The sequence below is a fragment of the Bubalus kerabau genome, chromosome 2, assembly GCF_029407905.1.
Source record: "Bubalus kerabau isolate K-KA32 ecotype Philippines breed swamp buffalo chromosome 2, PCC_UOA_SB_1v2, whole genome shotgun sequence".
Taxonomy (NCBI): Eukaryota; Metazoa; Chordata; class Mammalia; order Artiodactyla; family Bovidae; genus Bubalus; species Bubalus kerabau.
Genome location: NC_073625.1, coordinates 184,627,063 through 184,650,133, shown reverse-complemented (window position 1 = coordinate 184,650,133; position 23,071 = coordinate 184,627,063). Strand labels below are relative to the sequence as shown.

The following is a 23,071-nucleotide window of genomic DNA, read 5'->3' as shown; positions in this document are numbered from 1 at the left end:
CCTAGAGACTATCATACTAAGTGAAGTAAGCCAGACAAAGAGACCTATCATAAGACACTTATATGTGGAATCTAAAAAATGATACAAATGAACTTATTTACAAGACAGAAAAACAGACTCACAGACATGGAAAGCAAACTTATGATTACCAAAGGAGAAAGGGAGGAATGGAGAGATAAATTAGGAGTTTGGGACTAGAACACACACACTCCTATATAAAAAATAGATAATGAGCAAGGGCCTACTCTATAGCACAGAGGAACTATACTCAATATCTTGTAATACTCTATAATGGGAAAGAATCTAAAAAGCTAAATCACTTTGCTGTACACCTGAAGCTAACACAATATTGTAAATCAACTATACTTCAATAAAATTAAAAAAAAATCTATAGTGGATTTGATGTTGCTCATGAGGCATGTTAATAAGTCCATTCATTTGTTCTTTCATGCATTTACCCAGTTGATTAGTATTCTATTTATTCTTTAAGCATCAGTCTACTGAATGGATTTTTATTCATTAAACATATTGCTTACTATGTTCCTGGCACATAGACATAGAAGCTCATGTCCTTGTTTTGGGTTAGAAACAACCATCAGCTATTTCTGATGAACAGGGTCTAAGTATTTTAATTCTCTGTCTGTTATAAACAAAGATCCACATGTTTCTATGGGACTGTTGAAAGATTTGTTCCTAACCTAAGACCAAGAAACATACATGAAATAAATCACTGTTCAAAAATGGCCTTAAAAAGAGAAACAAGACTATAACTCTTGGAAAAAATTCTGTAAGTACCCAATTTATTTATAAAATAATACACTTTCAATATTTATGATTTTTTTCAGTCATATATTTACCATCATTCCCAAATATGCTTTTGGCCAACATATGTTTGTAAGGTTAAGATCTATATAATACTGGAAATCATACAAGGCACTTGATTTGCACATTAAATACTTCCCCCCTTACCAAACAACAAACAGATCTATTGTGCCTTGTCATTTACCTTCCTGTGTCTCTGAACAAATGTAGGCTCCACCTAGGGCATTTTATACTTGCAGAAGATTATACAAGTGAAACATTCATTCTTTAGGTTCAAGAGTGGCCAGTTTATATCAAAACAAAACACCTCTACCCAAAACAGTCCCAAGCATTTGTGTTGATGATTGAATTTGCTCTCAGGAGTGATAAGAAGCACAAAGAAGCCCAAGACTAAGCGTAAAGATCAGTCTGGTGGGCCACCTCTCTGGGGAGCCACACCACATGGCCATTTTCTGTGGACAAGTCTCCACTGTCATGGGTCTATTGAAGACTCTTTGAGGTCACACCTAAGGACTGACATAAACATGGGGCCTGGGATTCTGTGATAGCTGCTTGGATCTTGGGCTCACACAGACCTATTGCATGAGTCTAAACTTTAACAAGACCCTCTGGTGAACTGTATACACAAGGAAGTCTAAGAAGTGCTGGACTGGGTGCCCCAGCCCCACTTTAAGAAGATCACTTCTAGCTGGATAAACCTCTTCTTCAGGGGAGACACCATTCCCAGCAGGGAGGAATTAGAGATGACAACTGCAAAAACAGTATGGTTTTTTTTTTTTTTTTTATTTTAAACATGCAAAATACAGTCCATGCATCTGCCATTTTAAAAAGTCTCTCATCCTGTAGCAGATAAAACCAAATATGTTTTGGCTATCAACATTCAAGAAATGTTTCAAAATGCTTTACAGTGTAAAGATAATAAGAAATTTAGCAAAATTTCAACAAACCTGTATAAAAAACAGATACAGATAACTTTTTATTTCAAGGCAACATGCTGTAATGTAAAGAGTAAGTTATAATTATCTGTGTTTCTTTGTAAAAAGTCTTTAACAATACAAGGGATTAACAGATCCAGGCCTCAGGGCTACACATGCAAAAAAAATTGTCAGTTAGTTAAAAATCACCAAACGTGCTATTTTTAAATGTGTATTTGTGTGTCTTTTTAAGTACAGGAGTAATAGAAGTATTAAATATTAGCAGGAATAGTATCTGAGAACTCAGTAAAAGTGTGTACAGTTCATGGAGCCAGTGTCCGGGAAGATTCATACATTTCTGATGAACATTTCGGCTTAATCCCTTTCCCGTTGTAATAGTCCACGACTTGGTTTGGGACTTCAGCCAACACGCTTTTTGCCAGGGCAGCTGGAGATGCCTGCAGGGAAGAAGAAATCAGCATGACTCTCGCACCTGGTTGAACTAATCTAACCCAAATCAGCCTAAAACACTTGAATCCTGCTCTGAACAGCAGGTTTCATTCACTCATTCATTTATTCATCATTCATTCTGTACTTGTCAGCATCTACTCCAAGCAAGAGTTGTCAGATTGTTGGAAAGTGAGCTTTTAATTTCATAACTATGGTTTTTTCATATCTGTCTCAAAGTATAGAACTATTCACATCTGAGGATGGGTGAACATTGAATGGTAGGAAGAACTGCCTTGCGTTTTGTGTTTGAATTACATTCAAATCCAGACACTTATTTATGTCCCAGGCACTCTGGGAGTGTTCATAGTGTCTGTGGTTCTTGCTATTAGGGAAGTTACAGTCGTGTGAAGGGCTTCCTTGGTGGCTTTCTGCTGTTGCTAAGTCGCGGCAGTTGTGTCCAACTCTGTGCGACCCCATAGATGGCAGCCCACCAGGCTCCCCTCCCTGGGATTCTCCAGGCAAGAACACTGGAGTGGGTTGCCATTTCCTTCTCCAATGCATGAAAGTGAAAAGTTAAAGTGAAGTCGCTCAGTCGTGTCCGACTCTTAGCAACCCCGTGGACTGTAGCCCACCAGGCTCCTCTGTCCATGGGATTCTCCAAGCAAGAGTACTAGAGTGGGTTGCCATTTCCTTCTCCTTCTTTGGTGGCTTAGATGTTAAAGAATCTGATAGCAATGTAGGAGATGCAGGTTTGATCCCTAGGTTCGGGAAGATCCTCTGGAGGAGGAAATAGCAACCCACTCCAGTATTCTTGCTTGGAGAATTCCATGGACAGAGGAGTCTGGTAGGTTACACTCCTTGGGGTAACAGAGAGTCAGACACAATTGAGCGACTAACACACACACACACACATACACACAGAGTCATGGAGGGGAGCCTGGTGGGGCTGAAATGAACCCTCTCATGAGGCAGAACACAATCCACACCACAGAGCAGCAGACTAGAGCTAATGTATCAGAATCTGCATTTTAACCCAATGCCTAGGTGACTCCTATGCATATTGAAATTTGAGAAGCACTGCCCTAAGGAATCACAAACACTGTATAGCTAAAGCACAGAAAATCAAGAGCGTAAATCATCTAAGAGATCACAGCAGGCTTCCAAGAAGAGACAGCGTTTAAGTTGGGTATGTTTTGAAACAGGGAGAAGGAGAGGACTGGCGTTTGATCATTCTAGGGACAGTGAGTCATCTGATGGGGCTCTGAAGGAAGTGTGTATTAGGGATGCAGGATTGGCTGTGCATTTAGCTGGAAAATGAGATGGAATGCATTGAATACTGCGCTAGTTTCTGTAGCCTTTCTTCTATCAGCATTATAGACTCTAAGCCTTGGGGCAGAGGAAGGTGGAGGCTGACATTTTGCATGGACTCTGGACTCAGGCAGAGCTGGGCTTGACCTCTGACCCTGGCACTCACTATTAACTGCCCAGCCCCTGGGCAAGTAAGATTGCCTGAATCTCATTGTTAGCAGTTACTGCAGAGGTGGAGAACTTGAGGCAGAGTGAAATGTTTGAGGTCCCTCAGGAAAAATCATGAAGGCAAGAGGGCTGGCCTAAACACCAGGTGATGAGGTTTCTACCTCTTGCCTTCCTTGTCACTCAGCCATTCGACTTTGCTGCTGCTGCTGCTAAGTCGCATCAGTCATGTCCAACTCTGTGTGACCCCATAGACGGCAGCCCACCAGGCTCTCCCGTCCCTGGGATTCTCCAGGCAAGGACACTGGAGTGGGTTGCCATTTCCTTCTCCAATGCATGAAAGTGAAAAGTGAAAGTGAAGTCGATTAGTCGTATCCGACTCAGCGACCCCATGAGCCGCAAGCCTACCAGGCTCCAACTTTGCTAAGCCCTGATGTTTTGAGACAGGAAAGGAAAGAATAGGAATTCATTCTACCTCAAATATTCTAGGTGGTTCAAAATGCAAGAGATCTTAAAAATTTCAAAAACAATCTGAAAATACTGTGCTTCTAAAGTGACTGCTCACATTTTGAAGATGGCAGTATGCTGGCCATTGGCATCCATTAATAGTCTTTTATTTGATAAATAACTGCTCAGGCGTGTTAGATCATGGCCAACTTGTACACTGGGGAAAACACAAGAGTCATTGTCTCCCTTTTCTCTTTGGTTGTTGCTCACACAAAGGTTAGAAAGATAAAGACTTGATTTCCCAGTCTTCCTGGCATGTAAGGATGCCATGTGACCCAATTTCATTATTTGAGACCCAAGCGAAGTTTCCTGAGGGCTGTTTCTTGGAAAGCTCTTCAACAGACATCATCAGTTCTATATCACTTTTCCCTTCCTTTTTACCTTGAACTAGAATGTGATTTCAAGAGCTTTAGCAACCATTTAATCATTATGAGGAAATAGCAAAAAGAATCTCTAAGTGGTACTGACACTATTGAATCATTGAAAAAACTAGCCAGTAGCCACTAGCCCTTAACATTTAGTTACATGAGAAAAGAAAAGTATATTTGTACTTACATAATCAATTTTGGCACAATTTCTATTTTGCTATACTAGATATGTTTGATTATTCTTCATGTGGGGACTATTCCTCTGGATCATAGGATGATTACAAGCCTTTCTGGCCTCTACCTACTGGATGCAAGTAGCCATCAAAAACGTTTCTAGACATTGCCAAATTTTTCTGGGGAGAAAAAAATCATCCTTGGTTAAGAACAACTCATGTGATCCACTGTGATATGGGTTTGCTGTTATGTTAAGACAAAAATATTCCTGACCAGTGTGTCAAATAGAACTTGCTTGGGTGATAAAAGTATTCTGTATCTATGCTGTCCAATGTGGCAGTCACCAGACACATGGTGTCTCTGAGCCCCTGTGATATGGCTAGTATGACTGAAAAACCAACTTTTTAATTTTAATGAATTTAAATTTAAATAACCACATGTGGCCCTTTGCTACTGTGTTGGATGGAACAGCTCCCAATGATTCTCCTGCCCTTTGCACATCTGTACTGGTGGTTCTGGTGAGCAAAGACTGCTTGGAGGTTCTTAGGTTAGGAAAAGGAAAAAAAAAAAATATGAAAGTAGCTGGCAACAACAGTAATAACAGCTGCATTTATTAACCACCTACATGCACCAGGCACTGTGCTGAGCTTTATATAGGCCCTTCCTCTAATCTTCCCAAGTGTGTGTCCTTTACCTCATTTTACAAATGAAAGTCTGCGACACAGAGAGGTTAAGTAAATTGCCTTGAGTCACACAGCCCACAGCCTCTGCCTGTCTGAAGGTCTGAGTTACTTTGCAGAGCAGAAAACGAGAGGCAATTCACGGGTTCCTGGCTGTATGAAATGATATCAGCACCTCATCTGGTGCTTTATTTATGGTATACTGAATTCAGAGTAGATTAATTTGGATAATGAAATGGTTCTCAGAATCTAATTTGAAATTCAGGAAGATAAGGTGGGTGTTGAGCTCCTGGTGCTATGCTCTGTGGTCCACAGGAAGCTAGGACTCTGGGGCAGAGGGACAGCCAGCCCACCCCCTTCCTGGCCCCATTAGGCACTTCCTTATTGCAGGTCCCCCGTCCCCTCCTGCCACCCCACCAAGGTCTGCCTTCTTCATGTTGCAACTCCGGCCATGTCTCTGAGGTTTTGTAGTGACAGGGTAGCCCTCCTTAACCACCCACAGATCACTTAGGTGGACACCTGTGTTCCAACTGGGCAATTCTCCAGTAAATTCCCAGAAGTTAGACCCATGGCTCCTCATCTCACTGTGGTCCCAGTGCAAGCATGCCGCAGGCAGTCTGTAAGTGTGTGAGGGAGAGCAGGGACTGGAATTAAAGTGGCAGCCCTACATGGCAATGAGGCATATGTGTGTGTGTGTGTGTTTGCAGCGGGTAGGGAGAGGGTGGTTTGAGGAAACTCTTAAACCCCTTATCACTCAGGCAATATTGTGGGTGGTGGTCACTCCTGTGGTACTTGTGTCAGCTGGACATTACAGTCTGGAAGAATGCCCTCTCCCACCTTGGGCATCACCCTAGCAACTAGCTTCATTGATGGACACAACTGTAGGGGCTTCAGCTCCAGCGTACCCCGACTTGACAAAGATACCCCTCCTTGCTGTCCTGTGCAGACACCTTGGGGGCTTGAAACCTCCCCTGGGCAAGTCGAAGATAGGCTACAGTAGCAGAGGTACCCTTCCCCCAGGCTTAACTGCCCACACTTGTGGCAGCTTTCACAAGGGGCATGGGATGAAGGGGACTCTATAACACAGCAGGGCTCTTTAGGGCCACCACCAACCCAGAGGGAAACTTCACGTGAGTCAGAAAAAAAAATTTCTTTTTTAACCCGTTGGTCATGAGCCAGTTTTGAGTCTACCTTGGCAAACTGATTTCAGCATTTTCCCCTACTGATCACAATCAACTGTTTAATATTATCCTTTAAACTAACTTAGTCATCTTGCTGGTTCTTTCATTACTGAATTAAATAAATCTTTGATGATGCTTACTATATATTTATAGAGGATTTAGGATTCTATCATTTTGTAAACATACTTTGCCATGGCAAACTCAGGCCTCTGCCAGGGCACATGGCTTGACAAGGAGAACTGAGGCTGCATTTCAGCTCCTCTTTCTACTTCAGCTGGGCAGGAAACTACAGCTTCTCTTTCTACTTCCCTTGAACAGGAAACAATCTGTCCAACTGTATATGCCAGCCTTGGGTACACTGAAGACCCTAAATTATGTAGATGAGGCCAAATTCCAATGAAAGATTGGCTACATACTTAGCATGACTCCTCATCCATAACTCAGGGCATACTTCTTTCTCCAATGTGTCAAGCGTTACATGTCCTAGCTGGGAGGTCGCCTGGCCTAGGCAGGTATGGCTGGCATTGCTTCACTACCAACACTGGTGGATTTCAACACTGGGGGGTTTCTGCTTTCCCAAGGTAAGCCCCCAAAATATGCGTACGTGTTTGAAGTTCCTGAAGGGCACGAACTGGACGATGTCACGGAGGACAGGCTCTCCCTTGGGTGATCTCAGAATCCCATCATCACCGTCCAGCATCTGCATGTCGCTGAAGTCTGCGTTGCCTACTCCCACGATGATGACTGACATGGGGAGGTGAGAGGCATGGACGATGGCCTCCCGCGTGTCGGCCATGTCTGTGATGACCCCGTCAGTCAGGATCAGCAGGATGAAGTATTGCTGCCATAGGTCGGACATCAGGAGACAATGGGGACAGAGAGGTGGGGGAGACAAGGACAAAGCCGGTTACACACTCAGGTGGCTCCAGTGCACACTGACCACAAAAAAAGATGACTAACTTTTCCTGAATGCCTGAGTTTACAGCCCTAAACACCAAAGACTTAGGATGAATGGAACTTAAAGGCTGGCTCAGTAATTACAAGTAAATCCAAATAATCACCTTAGTGATGTTTATAAAGAACAGGGTATAGACAGAATAGTAGGGGAGTCAGGGGGCTGGTTTCAAAGCCTCATTCTCTGAGATGGTGGGGATTTTCCCCTGAATCCTCTGGGTCTCACCTTTTTCATCTCTCAAGTGAGTGGTGGAGCTGGCTCATTCATAGGGTCCTCTTCAACTTAGAGATTTGCAAATCTAAAGTGGAGCTGCCTAATTTAGCCACCAGCTTCATGTGACTACTGAGGCCTTGAAATGCCATGAAAGCAATGGAGAAACAGAATTTTAAATTTTATCTCATTCAAATAAATTTAAATTTAACTTAAAAAAAATGGATACCTGATTGATTTACTGGAAATCTTTTAAGTATATTTGCACAACTATAAATATGTAAATCTAGGGGACATATGCAGAGAAGGCAATGGTACCCCACTCCAGTATTCTTGCCTGGAAAATCAATCCCATGGACGGAGGAGCCTGGTAGGCTGCAGTCCATGGGGTCGCTAAGAGTCGGACACGACTGAGTGACTTCACTTTCACTTTTCACTTTCATGCATTGGAGAAGGAAATGGCAACCCACTCCAGTGTTGTTGCCTGGAGAATCCCAGGGATGGGGGAGCCTGCTGGGCTCCTGTCTATGGGGTTGAGCAGAGTCGGACACGACTGAGGTGACTTAGCAGTAGTAGGGGACATATGAATACCTATGGATGATTCTTGTTGATGTTTGACAGAAAACAACAAAATTCTGTAAAGCAATTATCCTTCAATTAAAAAATAAATTTAAAAATATGTGAATCTACTTTCTCAATTATCAATTTATTGAATCTATATAAGGATCAAGTATTTTTGATGATAATTTAGCATCCAAATTGAGATGATATAAGGATAAAATTCGGAGAAGGCAACGACACCCCACTCCAGTACTCTTGCTTGGAAAACCCCATGGATGGAGGAGCCTGGTAGCCTGCAGTCCATGGGGTCGCTAAGAGTCAGACGTGACTCAGCGACTTCACTTTCACTTTTCACTTTCATGCATTGGAGAAGGAAATGGCAACCCACTCCAGTGTTCTTGCCTGGAGAATCCCAGGGACGGGAGAGCCTGGTGGGCTGCTGTCTATGGGGTCGCACAGAGTCGGATATGACTGAAGCGACTTAGCAATAGCAAGGATAAAATACACACTAGATTTTGAAGACTTAGTACAAAAAATAACTTAAAATACTTTATTAATAATTTTTATATGGAGTACCCCTTAAAATGATGGTATTAGTTATGCTGAATTAAATAAAATATGTTATTAAAATGAATTTCCCTATTTTTCTTTAGCTTTAAACTGTGACTACTGAAGAATTAAACATTTCTGCACACCTCCCATTCTATTTCTAGAGGATGGCACTGCACTAAAGCCCTAGGAGAGGTGAGGATTGTGGGCTCTCCTTCTTTAGATTGTGCGCCCTGGACTGGTGAGTGGCCTGCAGGTGGCTGCCCTTCTCCAAAGATGGGGGTGAAGGCTCTTACTACTCTAAATTATGGCTGAACAGGCTTGTGGGAGTCTCATCTGAGGCGGAGACTGGACAGGAGGCTCCATACTCATCAGCACAGGGAGGGCTAGGGAAGGGCTATGGGATCTGAAGAGGGAAAGTTCAGGGAGGGCCTCACTGTCCTTAATTATTAGAGGCATCATGACAGCATCTCGGATGAGAAGGGATTCGGGAATGAGGTTACTGAGATGCTGCTCACACCAAACTCTAAAGAACTTTTAATGTAACCTTTGCAATATGCTCATCTACAGGGAATAAATGTGAGATGGTGAAACCACTCCAAGTTGCCACATTTCAAAGGAGAAAGGCTAGATAGGAAATCACATGTTGAACACATCTGGTTTTGAGAATCACACTTAAAAGGTTGCATATAGGGCTGGTAGTGCTAAAGAGTTCCCATTTTTCTCTGTGAGTCTGAAAAAAATATTTTTAAACAAAACAACCCAGTCAAAATATGACTGGAGAGAAGAGAAATTCATACTATGATGAAGACAGACATGTGTCCTTAATGCTTTTCATACAGTTTAATATAGAGGCAAATTCTGTTCCATGTCTGCTAATTACTCACCCCTAGTTCTAACTGAACAATTTTTACATTCGAGTTATCAATTTTCATCCATATCTATGCTTTTGGAGTCTTATACATTCACAGAGAAAGTGGCCTGGGAGTTTGAAGGAAGGTTTTAATCAGGGAAAGTGATGGAGGAGCTAGGGAGGTGCAGGGAGAAGGGGCCAAAGGAAGCAACTTGGTGGCTTAGGGATGGATGGATGTGATGTAGGAAATACCAGAGTCATAAATGACTCTTTGCAGGGTGTGCCTTGGAGGCTATAACAGGTACCAAATCTGGTTGGAGCCTCCTCCTGATTCCTGTGCAGGTGGCCTTGTGAGTGAATCACACTTCTGCACCCCTACCATTCACTCCTCGCCCTCCCCTAACTCCTGTCTGATCTGATCTTCATGGTTCAGGGCATGGATCTCCCCCACCTGTCCCCTACAACACCTCTGGGAGCAAACAACCTGACAATCACACCACCATATCGAGGAATTTAGAGTTGTCATTGTCTAGATTGCGTGTTGGGAAAATATTTTCTGTAAAGGGGCTATGATAAATACTTTAGACTATGTGGGCCATAATGGTGTCTGTGGCAATGACCTAACTCTGCCTGTTAGAATGAAAATAGCCATAGATATTACTTAATAGGAATGTGCGTGGCTGCGTTCCAATAAAACTTTATTGAGGCATACAAGTTTGAATGTCATATAACTTTTGTGTACCATGAAATATGATTCTCCTTTTGGTTTTTTTTCAACCATTTAAAACTGTAGAAGCCATTCTTAGCTAACTGAAAAACAGGTTGCAGAATGTTGCTGGCTTTTCATTTAGAGCAGGGATTCTTTTTTCTTTCCAGTAATTTTTATTCATTCTTTACTTCTCTCTCATTTGCCTTGATTTCGTTTTTTTTTTTTAAATTTTTTTTTAACTGAAGGATAATTGCTTTACAGAATTTTTTTGGTTTCTGCCAAACATCAGGATGAAGCAGCCATAGGTATACATATGTAACAACTGAGAGAGGTGGGATGGTGAGGGAGATGGGAGGGAGGTTCAAGAGGTAGAGCAGGGATTCTTAACCTGGGCTTTCAGACTGTTGAATTGAAATAATTTCAGGCCACCTGCACAGTTGGGGTAAATTAAAGTTCTGTTTTCACTTACCTTTAACTAAAAATGAATCATTTTTCAATTATGAGTATAATCAACAAATAAAATTGGTTTTAACTGTACTTGTGGTTGAGTCACCAATAGAAATCACAGAATATGTTCCTGTTACAATAGAGTGTATCATTTACATTCAATATTACTTAGAAATAACAGGATTATTAGGCCAGGCACTAATTCTCATAATTTAAATTTATTGCTATATTTAGGATGCTTCTATGTCTCACTTAAAAATATTTAGCTAACTGCATTTCAACATAATTGGTTTACTTTATAACATATATTTTATTCTGTGCATTTAAAGGCCATTCTGAGGAGGGGGTCCATGGGCTTTACCAGCTGCTAATAGTGTCCATGGATCAAAAAGGGTTAAGAAGCTGTGGTCTGAAGAGACTGTCAAGATTCTAGACCTGATCCTTCCAGGTTTAATCTCGCTAAAGGTATTAGGCTGCAGACTGCTGGATCGAAACCCTGATGGAAATTTCCAATAAAGCTTGCAGTAACACTTGCTTCCAAAGTCAGGGTAGGAAAATGCTCATGGGTGAAACATTATAGTCTGAATGTACTTGAGGTCCTGTTTAAATAATGAGGGGATTTTTTCTTTCTAGAAGAGTTTCATAAAACTGGGGAAAAAATCCTATAGCCCTGGACTTCCTGACACCACTTGCCTACAAGGTTCAAGGTTAGGACACTTAGCAATCAGTGATAACAAGGGGGCCCTGGACCACACTCTGTTAATAAGATAACAGAAACTCCTAGGGAAAGCATCAGTGTTCCTGGCATACAAGAATGAGTTATTTGAGAAGATATGGATTAGATCCTTTCAGTACTGTTTTCTGATCTGTCCTTTCAGAGCAGACCCACCTGGCCCTGGAGGAGTAAGTAATGCCCAAAACCTCATTCTGGTTTCTATTAATCCAGAATGCACACCTATGTCAGATTCTCTTTACTCCTGTAAGTGTTGGTACCCTAGAGAGGCTGAGATAACTCAGTTCTCAAACTGGGCTCCATGGAGCCCTAGCGATGCCTTGGATCCTCTTAAGGATAAAGCAGCTTAAGTGTGGACCCCACCCCTTAGCCCAGATTCAGTCAGAACAGTCTGTTTTCTTAAAATCTATATGTTTGGTTTCTAAGAAAGATATTATTTGAAGAATTTGAGGTTCTGGTAATTTAAAAGGGGTTAAAATAAATGAAATACTGATCTTGTCCAACCCTATCCCTAAACCTTGCATCTGTGAGGATTCAGAATTTCTCCAAGGCCTCTTGGGTTTGGTAAGATAGAGCTGCTATTGATTTTGACAAGTGTGGTCTTCAGAGTGGTGTCAGGAGCAAAGTTTTGATGGTATGGGTAGAGGCACCAGTGGAAAGAGACATGGAGATGGTGAGTATGGGCAGTTCTTTCAGTGAACTTTGCTCAAAAAGAGTAAAATAAGGGAGAGTAGCTAAAGGGTAGAGTGGTGTCAAGGGAGAGCTTTGAACTTAAACAAGAGAAATTACAACATGTTTTATTTGCTAATAGGAATGAGTCTTCAGTAGAAAGAGAAATAGAGGATAAAGAGAGAAAGGGAATGCAAGTATGAGGTCAGTGTTCCTGGATAGTTGGGAGGTGTGTGCTGCAGCGCACAGAGCAGACACCACTGTGAGATGGGAATATATCCAGCCCATCCTAACATAAGGGATGCTGAGAACACAGGCAGAGAGCATGGGGGAAAGATGGGCTCACATAGGAAGGTGAGGCAGCAGTATATCATGTTCTTTATGCAAATCTAGTGTTGGGGAATCCAGGATAAAATCATAAAGAAAATTTCAGACATCATTAATATTCTGCTAAATCTGAAAAAAATTTCAGTTCAGTTCAGTTCAGTCGCTCAGTTGTGTCCGACTCTTTGCGACCCCATGAACCGCAGCACGCCAGGCCTCCCTGTCCATCACCAATTCCCAGGGTCCACCCAAACCCATGTCCATCGAGTCAGTGATGCCATCCAACCATCTCATCCTCTGTCGTCCCCTTCTCCTCCTGCCCTCAATCTTTCCCAGCATCAGGGTCTTTTCAAATGAGTCAGCTCTTCGCATCAGGTGGCCAAAGTATTGGAGTTTCAGCTTCAACATCAGTCCCATCAATGAACACCCAGGACTGATCTCCTTTAGGATGGACTGGTTGGATCTCCTTGCAGTCCAATGGGCTCTCAAGAGTCTTCTCCAACACCACAGTTCAAAAGCATCAATTCTTCAGTGCTCAGCTTTCTTTCTAGTTCAACTCTCACATCCATACATGACCACTGGAAAAACCATAGCCTTGACTAGATGGACTTTTGTTGCCAAAGTAATGTCTCTGCTTTTTAATATGCTACCTAGGTTGGTCATAACTTTCCTTCCAAGGAGTAAATGTCTTTTAATTTCATGGCTACAGTCACCATCTGCAGTGATTTTGGAGCTCAGAAAAATAAAGTCTGACACTGTTTCCATTGTTTCCCCATCTATTTGCCATGAAGTGATGGCACCGGATGCCATGATCTTCGTTTTCTGAATGTTGAGCTTTAAGCCAACTTTTTCACTCTCCTCTTTCACTTTCATCAAGAGGCTCTTTAGTTCTTCTTCACTTTCTGTCATAAGGGTGGTGTCATCTGCATATCTGAGGTTATTGATATTTCTCCCTGCAATCTTGATTCCAGCTTGTGCTTCATCCAGCCCAGCATTTCTCATGATGTACTCTGCGTATAAGTTAAATAAGCAGGGTGACAATATACAGCCTTGACGTACTCCTTTTCCTGTTTGGAACCAGTCTGTTGTTCCATGTCCAGTTCTAACTGTTGCTTCCTGACCTGCATACAAGTTTCTCAAGAGGCACATAATGATGGTATGGAAAAAAGATACATAGAAAAATTATTATATTATGGTAATATATGTAACTCTAATGTACTTGGGAGGCGCTTCCCAGGTGGTGCTAGTGTTAAAGAACCTGCCTGCCTGTGCAGGAGATGTAAGAGACACAAGTTTGATCCCTGGGTCAGGAAGATCCCTTGGAGAAGGGCATGGCAACCCATTCCAATATTGTTGCCTGGAGAATCCCATGGACACACAGAGTCTGGAAGGCTACAGTTCATGAGGTCACAAAGAGTCAGACACAACTGAAGTGACTTAGCATGCACACCACATATTAGGAAAAAAACCAAACTCTGGCCTTTCAGCTTTGGTTTGCATTTTTCTTAAGAAAACCACCAAAAGGACCTCAAACACATCTTCCCCATGATGCTGTGTGTTACTTCACTTGACTACTAGTTAGAAGAATAACCCATCATTTTATTTTACTTCCATCTGTAATCTGGATACCCTGGAAGTTAAGCTTAGTTTTGGTCAGTTTTTTTTCTTTTTTTCCTTCCCAGGAACTGAAGGTGAGTTGAGCATTGCGACATGGACTTAAACTCCAGAGAATATAGAGGCTTCCCTTGTTCAATGCCTCTTGTGTTCTGGTAATGTTAAAGACATTTGAGTTGTGTCATCCCTAAACCTCATGTTATTCCAGCAGAGATGGGCATGATTATCCCCATTTTTCAGATGAGGAGACTGAGGACTGGGGATGGAAGGTTAAATCATTTATTCATACTTATGCAGGTAAAAATGCAAATTCATTGTCAGAGTCGGGTGGGTGCTATGGCCAGGGGAGGAAGGGTAGGCACCCACGAGCAGGCAGACCATCCCTCTCCTTACCGACGCCTCCTTCGTGTTCGTCTCCTCTGATGCAGACTTGGCTACCTTCTGGATGATGGGAGCGATGTTGGTGGGGCCGTAGAGCTGGAGTTTGGGAAGGCAGCTCTGATAGGCTTCCACAACTCCTTGAATCCCTGAGGTAAAATTGGCAAAGATCAATAGCTAATAGTCTTCTAAATGTATTTAAATTCAAACACACACACACGAAGTATTAACTTCCCTCAAAGAGTCCTTATCAACAGCACATTTATGTTCTTAAGATAAAAAAGAAAACATCACATCTGGGCTGGTGTTTCTGCCTCCATTCCACTAAAATCATTCTCTTTATGCATTTTAGTTATTTTTGAAATTGGCTGGGGAAGAATTTGTTAATGAATGATTGTGTTTCCTACAGAATACAAACAAGCTTTTTTATGACAAAGAGAATATTCTAGACCCAGTTAAAAAAAATGGCAGTTACAAACCTATGTATTCCCAAAACTTTTTTACACTTTCAAAAATAAGGGATTCATGTTGGGGATATTTTACAACCCTATAGCTTAAGACTCAGAGAGAAATCTTTTAGTCAGAACTCATCCTCTTAAAAGGTTCACGTCAAAAGCGATCATTTTTACTGGTGAAGAAACTGAGGCTCAGAGAGGTTTGTTGCAGACTCAGGATTCACATAGGTGTGTCTGGCTCTAAGGGCCATGCTCAAGGCTTTAACACTTCTCTAGTTTTCGCACCAGCCTGTTGACTCTAGTACACCCGTCCCAGGCCACCTATGTGAATAACGTGTACACACAGCCATCTCTCCAGAGGCTAAAGTCTTTGTGGGCAGGAATTGCACCTTCCTCTCTCATAAGCTCGAGGCATGTCAGGCACATAGTAGCTGCTCCCCAAACGTGTGATGGATGAGGAAAATGACTGTTACTGTTATCTGTTGGGGACTGTAATACAGACAAGTGATGCTCATCACCATGGGCACCCCCCATTTAAGGGGGCTTCCATCCAAACATCATGACAGGTGGGCTTTGTTTGTGCAGCTTCTCCCAGCCTGAGTCTTGACTGTGCACTGAAGGTTCTAATCACGACCCCACAGTGACACGGTCCCATTACCAGTGATTTTTGTTGAAAGGGTCCTCTCCATGCCTGTGCCTGTGTTCCTAAAGCCCTCTCTACCCTGAAACAGCACACTTGTCCTTCAGGCCAGAGAGACTCACAAAGTCCCGCCTATGATTGTTTTCTGTCCATATCTTTCTAACCAGCTTTTGGGCATCTTGGATGTAGCTGTATTCTGTTTTACCTTTATACACACATATGTAACAAAATGTGTATGAAAATGACTGAAAGTGTTCCATTATCTTTAGTCTGCCATTCTAAAGACAGATACCAAATCAATATACACAGCCTGGTTTTGAAGTTAAGTGAATTTTTGCTTAAGATAAGCAAGTTTGAATTCGCTTTCAAAGGTACCAGGCAGATAAATTCTAAGATGTGAAACAGGTTAACATGGGATATGTCCTTCACTCTGCTTTGATGGAAAATCACTCTTACAGTTGAAGAGCAGGCATGGTTCCAGATGAGGGAAGCCTAAATTGTAATAAACTTGGCATGAAGGATGGTGAAAGGGAATAAGAGCTGAGTGGAGATCTGGTCTCAGAGGTTGTTCTGTGCAGACCTGGGGATACTGATGTCATGTTCTTGGACAGTTAGTGCCAGATTTGTGAAAGAAACTGCAGAAAGCTTGACACCCCCCACAGGATCTGAATTAACTATGTTCTGGGTTCCTCTTTGACAGGAAGGAGGAGAGACATGAACATTTCCAGTAGCCCACTGTAAAAATGTCTTACCATTTTCATAGCAACAGATGTGATTGGCTCTATTTATCATTTAGAAACCAGGAAAAATGATTCTAGGATACAATTTATCATCATAGTCATCATCATTATTTTGTGGAATGTGTTGGAGAATCTCCAGCTGGAAATAACAGAATAGGGATCAAAGTCTTTAAGGAGCTCTTTCTGGCACAAAACCACTGAAATGACTCCATTACCAATATGGTAAGATTGTCATATGATGTCCATACTTCCCCCTCTTCTTATTACTACATAGGAAGTTGTAAAAAATAAATACTTGATGACAACTTGGAAAGCAGAAAGGGGGTTATCTTATCACTGCCCATCAGGTGACCCTTCCCTCAAGTTTTTTTTTTTTTTTTTGGCCAGAGGATTCCAGAATTGGGATTGATATTCTTGCTGTAAGCTCAAGACCTCTTCTGCATTCTGTCTTTTCCAGCTCTTATACATCTGCTCTCTTGTTATTTGGGTCCAGGGAGCCTAATTCTCTGCTGTGGACAATCATCACTGACGTACTGCATCAGGAGAGAGAAATTAAGATGGGAAAAGGGGGAAGGGAAGGGCTGTGGGACCCCGGCTTCCTTTCACATCGTGATTTACCTGCACATTCTGGGTTGTCTTCATTAAAGTTGATGGCGAAGTCATGAGAGACCTGGACACCAATTAAAATTTACAAAAGGAAGACAGGAGAATGACAACATTAATCCAGTCAGGAGGCACTGGGGTTAGAGTCTGCAAACAGACGCTCATTACATTCATTTTGTGTCAAGCAGCAGGAGCCATTTTAAGCCTTTACAGAATCTCTCTGAGATGGAGGGTGGATTCTAAGCTCCCTGTGGAGTTTAGGTGACAGGGAGATTTTCTAGAATCAGATAAATGCTGGCAGGGGAGGAAGAATAAGATATATGAAAAAAAATACAAGGAAAGATTTCAGAAAAATGTTAACTCCAAATAGCTTCAAGAGAGAAGTGGCCTCAGAACAGAGGCTAGATTTGGCTGAGTTCTATTTGGGCCAAGTGATTAAAAAATGATAACTCAATAACCCAAGCTGTCTGCTCGAGATGGCTATGCTTACAAAGGCTCCAGCTAAGCTGTTGACATTTACGACTCATTCTAACATAATATATAGAACTGCTGGGCAGGAGGATTTTCACGTACATACAGGCAAAAATAGACTCTAGCTTTTGGAAAAGTAATAAAGTAACATAATTTGGAAACTTCCAATACAGATTCCTCTACCTGGTGGGAACTATGTACAATACAAGGTCAAATAGTATGAGGCTTATTTTTTTCTTTCTAAAACTTGATAAAATAAGAGGTGTGTCTTGGCATCTAGACATTTTTATTGGGTCACATGGAATTTTATTGAGGTTTCCATTTCAAAGGCTAGTTCCCAAAGCACTGACTCTCTGGGACCAAGAAAATAGGTCATTGTGGTAAAAATCCCTTTTTTCCCAGTGGGGGTCAGAGCTGATGCTGTTGGTGCCTTACCCACATTCCCTTGCCCTTGGCTCTCCCAGGCAACTCAATCAACTGTCAGTTATCTTACCTGGTTTATTTACCTTAAGTTTTTCTTGGGCTTCCAGAGCTGGCGTGACTTACCCAAGTGACAGGCAAAAAGTGTTGGGGAATTAATGTCCCCTGAGAGTAATGTCCCTGGAGAGTAGCTCTTCAACATGGGCTGACAGGAGGCTGTGAATCAGTATCCCAGCCCTCTAATCCCTTGGGGTCTGTGTGTACCCTGCACTGTCTCCCAGGATTTGGCTTTGGCTGTCCATGCTGGTAATGACTTGTTAGTAAACCCTATGTTGACTTCTTCCCATTTGCCCTCTCTCTACTGAGGCTTTCTCCACCTCTCAAATAAACTGCTTGGATCCTAATCCTTGCTGCAAGGTCCCTGGAGACTGCAAACTAAGACGGAGGTGATTGTGACTCAGTTTCAATGCAAACTGAGATTTTATCCTGAAGAAATAAGTCATGGTAACCTTATAAATTCTCTGGGGGCACCTGAGTTACTAAGACCATCAGGGCCTGTCTGGAGCGGAGGGGGAGATGAGGCATGGAGATGAGGCATGGAAAAGGGGTGTCTGAATGGCTTTGGGGGAATAGAGTGAGGATGCATGAGGGATGCCTGGTAGGGTAGCAGGAAGAAGTTAGCTGTCAGGCAGAGTGGATCAGGAGGGGAATCAGGACTTTAGCTAACAGGTAGAAGAAGTTGACTTAGGAGGGGGACCAGGCAGATGTCAGGGATGAGGACAGGAAGGCCTGGAGCCAGGTATGCCGCACACCTCTATCCTTAGCCCCACTGGGCCAAGGCTACCTAGGGGGATTGGGGAGTATGCTTACACATCTCAGGAGCTGGACTGGTGGTTGTCCAGGTTCAATTCCAGGTTAGAGGCTTAGCAGTTCTGTGAGGAAGGTGGGCACCCACCTGCCCACATCCCGGAACTGATACCCCATCTGAAGGTGACTGCATATCCTGAGATCTGGTTAATTCTTTTATGTATGACCTTTTAATTTTAGTATTGCCATGTCTTTCAGTGTTTCCAGAGAAGCCAGAAATCTGACATTTTCATGTAATTGTCTAATTCTTAAAAAAAAAAAGTCTCAGAATATATTTGTGGCCTGATTAACACCTATAAGCCAACAGTTGACAACACTTGATCTATATTCTTCCCCCATCATGTGCTCCATTTCCAACAAATGTTTCCAGAATTCTGTAGCATGGCCAGCATAGAAAACAGTGTGGGCCATAGGCAAACAAGCAGGAGGACAGGTCATGGAGACAGGCTACTCCATTACTGCTCACTCCAGCAGGAAAAGGAAGGTGGATTCCTTTTTTCACGAAAAGGCCTTCGGTCTGACTGCTGTGGGGTGGGAGCAAAAGTTGGCATCTGCCTCCTGATGTGCAGCTCAGATTAGGTCAGTAAAATAGAAATTGATAAGTGGGCAGTATTGCTTGCATTTATCTGGGATCTCAGAGGCCTCCTAAAAAACAGAGAGCCCTGCTACTCTCCAAGATTCTCCCACCCGGGCCATCTGGTATACCATGGGAGAGTGCCTCAGCCCCACTGCAGCACAAATCTCTCCATATACAGTCTTTGCCTTCTTTGTGTCATGAGAAATTGGCATCAAGGTCAAATAGGATTCCAGTGTTTTTACAGTAGCCTTTCAGCTCCAAATTCTCTGAACCCAAGTAGCTCTTTCCTCAGGATTTCTATGTATCTCCCACACAAGACTGACACTTAGGAACTTGGGATGAGGGAGTCTGTAGACTTCACTGTCATGGACTTTCACTGTCAGAATGGTCAATAGGGTCTTTCTCCAGGGGAGATCTGAATAGATGGGCTCTGAGCTATTGAAGATCAACTTCCAAGTGTTTCCACAGTGTCTGACTTGTCTATATGAAGCTAAACAATGAAAGTTTTCACTTGGAATTGACTCTGAGACAGCCCATCGAGAACCTCAGGAGAATGGGTGACATCTATACACCAGCTCGAGGAGCTAACTTCACTGGTTGTGAAGATCACTTCTGACTATGGGCCTTTACATGATTATATTAAAGGTTGAAAGTGTGAGACTCCTGTGAGGGAAACCCATGCCATCCTTTGTTTATAGTAAAACACCCACTCACCGTGTACTCTGGGGGTATCCTGGCACCGAACCCAAAGGCTGGGAACATTTTGTCACTGAAATTAAAAAAGAAGTTGCTGCATTTTTTCATCTAATGAGAAAGAAAAACATAAACCTGCATTGCCTCCCTAGAACAGGTCATTATGCCAAATGCTAACTCATGCTTTTTGATTACCTGTGGTAACAGGGGACAGCAATAGAGTGGAAAACTGAAATAAAGAAATAATCCCCAAAGCTCATCACTTTACTGCTTTCCTATGCTATAGGTGAGACGTGAGAAGGAGAAGAATGAACGTTGACTGGCACTACAACACCAGATATGATGCTAGGCCATGTCTATACTTAGTTAATTTTCATACAACATTTGAAGGTCCACCTACTTTTTATTTCTATTTTACTGATGAATAAACTGAGCCTCAAAAAGTCTAAGAAAGTGAACTAAGGTGTTTACCAGCAAGCACTGTTTAATTCCAAAGCCTATGAATTTTCTATTATACCATCAAAACTTAATGATTATGTACAGTATTAAATGTGGTTTCCTCTTGTGCTTTCTATAACTGGGCCCCTGATCAGACCATAAACAAGACACTTCTTAAGTGAATTTTGTGCTGTCACGGGATTGTTGCAGTGGAGTTCAGGAATATTGCTCTTTGAAGAGGGCACATCCTTCTCAGGACACCTACTTTTTATTTGCTCTCCCATTAAAGACTCAATTGAGATTTGTTCTTGGAACAATTCCTCCGTTTCTCAATTCTTGCAGAGTCAGTCAGGGAGAAGAGGAAATTCAGATAAGGGCTCACTGTCCCTGGAATGTTCCTGGAAGCAAAAGGGGAGCCCCAGGCCGAGAAGTCAAAGGATCAAAGCCAAACTGTCACCTATCACCATCTACTGATTTAGATGAGGTCACTGGTAGCCAAAGATGGCTTTGATAGACCTTCACCAAAATACACCCAATTTGACCAAATTTGGGGCAGGGGTTGGGAAATTCAGGGAAATCAGAATTCTTTGAAATCAGAGGCTAAATTTGTCAGAAAATTACCAGTTCCCCCTTTCCCTCTCTGTTATGTAGATATGGACTTTGCTTATATCCACTCCAGTACTCTTGCCTGGAAAATCCCATGGATGGAGGAGCCTGGTGGGCTGCAGTCCATGGGGTCGCTAAGAGTCGGACACGGCTGAGCGACTTCACTTTGACTTTTCACTTTCATGCCTTGGAGAAGGAAATGGCAACCCACTCCAGTGTTCTTGCCTGGAGAATCCCAGGGATGGGCGAGCCTGGTGGGCTGCTGTCTATGGGGTCGCATGGAGTCGGACACGACTGAAGCGACTTAGCAGCAGCAGCAGCAGGTATTAAGGTATTAATGATGATAAACAGAAAATCATAAAAGCTTATAAAGGATTAGACACAGGTCTGAAATACTTCTGGGCCTTAGAAATATTGAAATGCTTTGTCTCAGAGATTCTTTCTTAGCTAGGATAAGGGTGAGGAATGTCAGGGAGTTTTTAGAGGTACTTTCTAGTTAAGTCTGGAAGAAAGCTGTTCTGGGTGGAGGATGGGTCCAGCTTCTTCCAACTCAGATGGTTCAGAAGTCAAAGCAGAGAAAATTAGGAAGCTCCACACCTTTTATTTTCTTTGATGAGTTTAAGAGAGGTGAGATCTAGTATTCTGTTTCTAATCAGCAAACCAGTGTTTCAGATTTTATACCTTCAAGCCACCCTTGGGGATTTGAAGTTTACTGAGCATGAGGCACTGTTACACAATTGAGTTTCAACAGCAGGAAGGTAGGGAAAATGTCTCACCTACAAGGGGAATAATTAATGAGTCATGAGGGTGTCAATTCTCTGAAGTTACCACCACACAGGCTCTAATAAGCATATAAAGGAAAAAAAAATCAAGTCTAAGAACAATAGATTTAAACATTCACTTTCGCTGATTAAAAATAAAACTAGACAGAGAAGGGGAAGGCAAGTTGAGCACACAAGCAAGTGAAGGCTTGCCAACACATCAGAGAACTTAAAATGAGACCTACCAGCACTTATAAAGGGGCCATTTAGAAACTACTGAGATGACTGGTGGAACCTCCCAACCTGGAAAATTCAAGGCAGATTGAATTTTCTGAAGGCACTATTTCTTACTATTGGAATAAAATAGTATAAAATATGATCAAAGAGCCCAGGGTTTTCAGTGGCAATGAGCTTGCTGTCGTGAACTTGGGGAAAGACCTTGGTCAGATGATCTGCCAATGGGAGATGCATTTTTATCTTCCCAGGTAAGGTAGAGGGGGCTAAAGCAAGAGATGAATTAAAGGAGAGACTGTGTCCATAAGGAAGTGGAGATGAACTCAGTAAAATCGCATTTTAGAACAGCTAGACATTAAATAAAGGCTGTTCTCTAAAGTGGAAGTCTTAAAGTTGGGGTATGTAGAGGTGCAAAGCCCTTCTATAGATATAAGAGCATAGCCTCTTTGCTTTTAAAGGAAATCAATATTCAGCTCCTTTACGTCTCCATGTATTCTTTGCTGAAATTGATCTGGGAACGTCTGTGATTGAAGAACCTGCTCCTCATTCACACCTCCCCTCTCCCAGTTACCCTCTGCTCACCCACACAGAATCTCAGCCGCTGTGTGCACTGCTCCCCTTTGTGGAAGCTCCAAGCAGAATACAAAGGGACATTTCCTGATGAGAATGACTTGCTAGCAAACAAATCCTTTCATGAGTCAGGTAGTTGCCAGTTTTTGCTTAAAAGAACTGTTGGAAGTGCTGATGTCAGATGGTAGACCATTAAAAATATCTTTTGATGATAGATATGTAATTTTTTTACATAAAACTTTGAATTGAGAGAACTGCATAACACTGCTAGGCAAATTCTTTCCATTACCATGGACTTATAAAAACAAGCTTTCTTAGTATTTACATTGATAAAACAAAAAATTGAATTAGAACTGATGCTGGACTTTTCCATTCTGGTCAGAGGGGGCAGTTACCCACAGATATGTAAACTAACTGGGGAGTAT

At 42.3% G+C, this 23,071-nt stretch overlaps 1 protein-coding gene across 1 annotated transcript in view; it reads right to left on the bottom strand.

The window, feature by feature from the left end:
- Positions 1 to 1,612: 1,612 nt before the first annotated feature.
- Positions 1,613 to 23,071, bottom strand: part of CPNE4 (copine 4) — a 260,051-nt gene continuing 238,592 nt past the window's right edge. The window contains exons 11-15 of the mRNA XM_055569694.1: positions 20,059 to 20,113; positions 17,025 to 17,076; positions 14,587 to 14,720; positions 7,174 to 7,410; positions 1,613 to 2,194 (exon numbers count right to left, since the gene is read on the bottom strand). Coding sequence (XP_055425669.1) covers positions 2,060 to 2,194; positions 7,174 to 7,410; positions 14,587 to 14,720; positions 17,025 to 17,076; positions 20,059 to 20,113 — 613 coding nt within the window. The 3' untranslated portion in view covers positions 1,613 to 2,059. The remainder of the gene's footprint in view (positions 2,195 to 7,173; positions 7,411 to 14,586; positions 14,721 to 17,024; positions 17,077 to 20,058; positions 20,114 to 23,071) is intronic.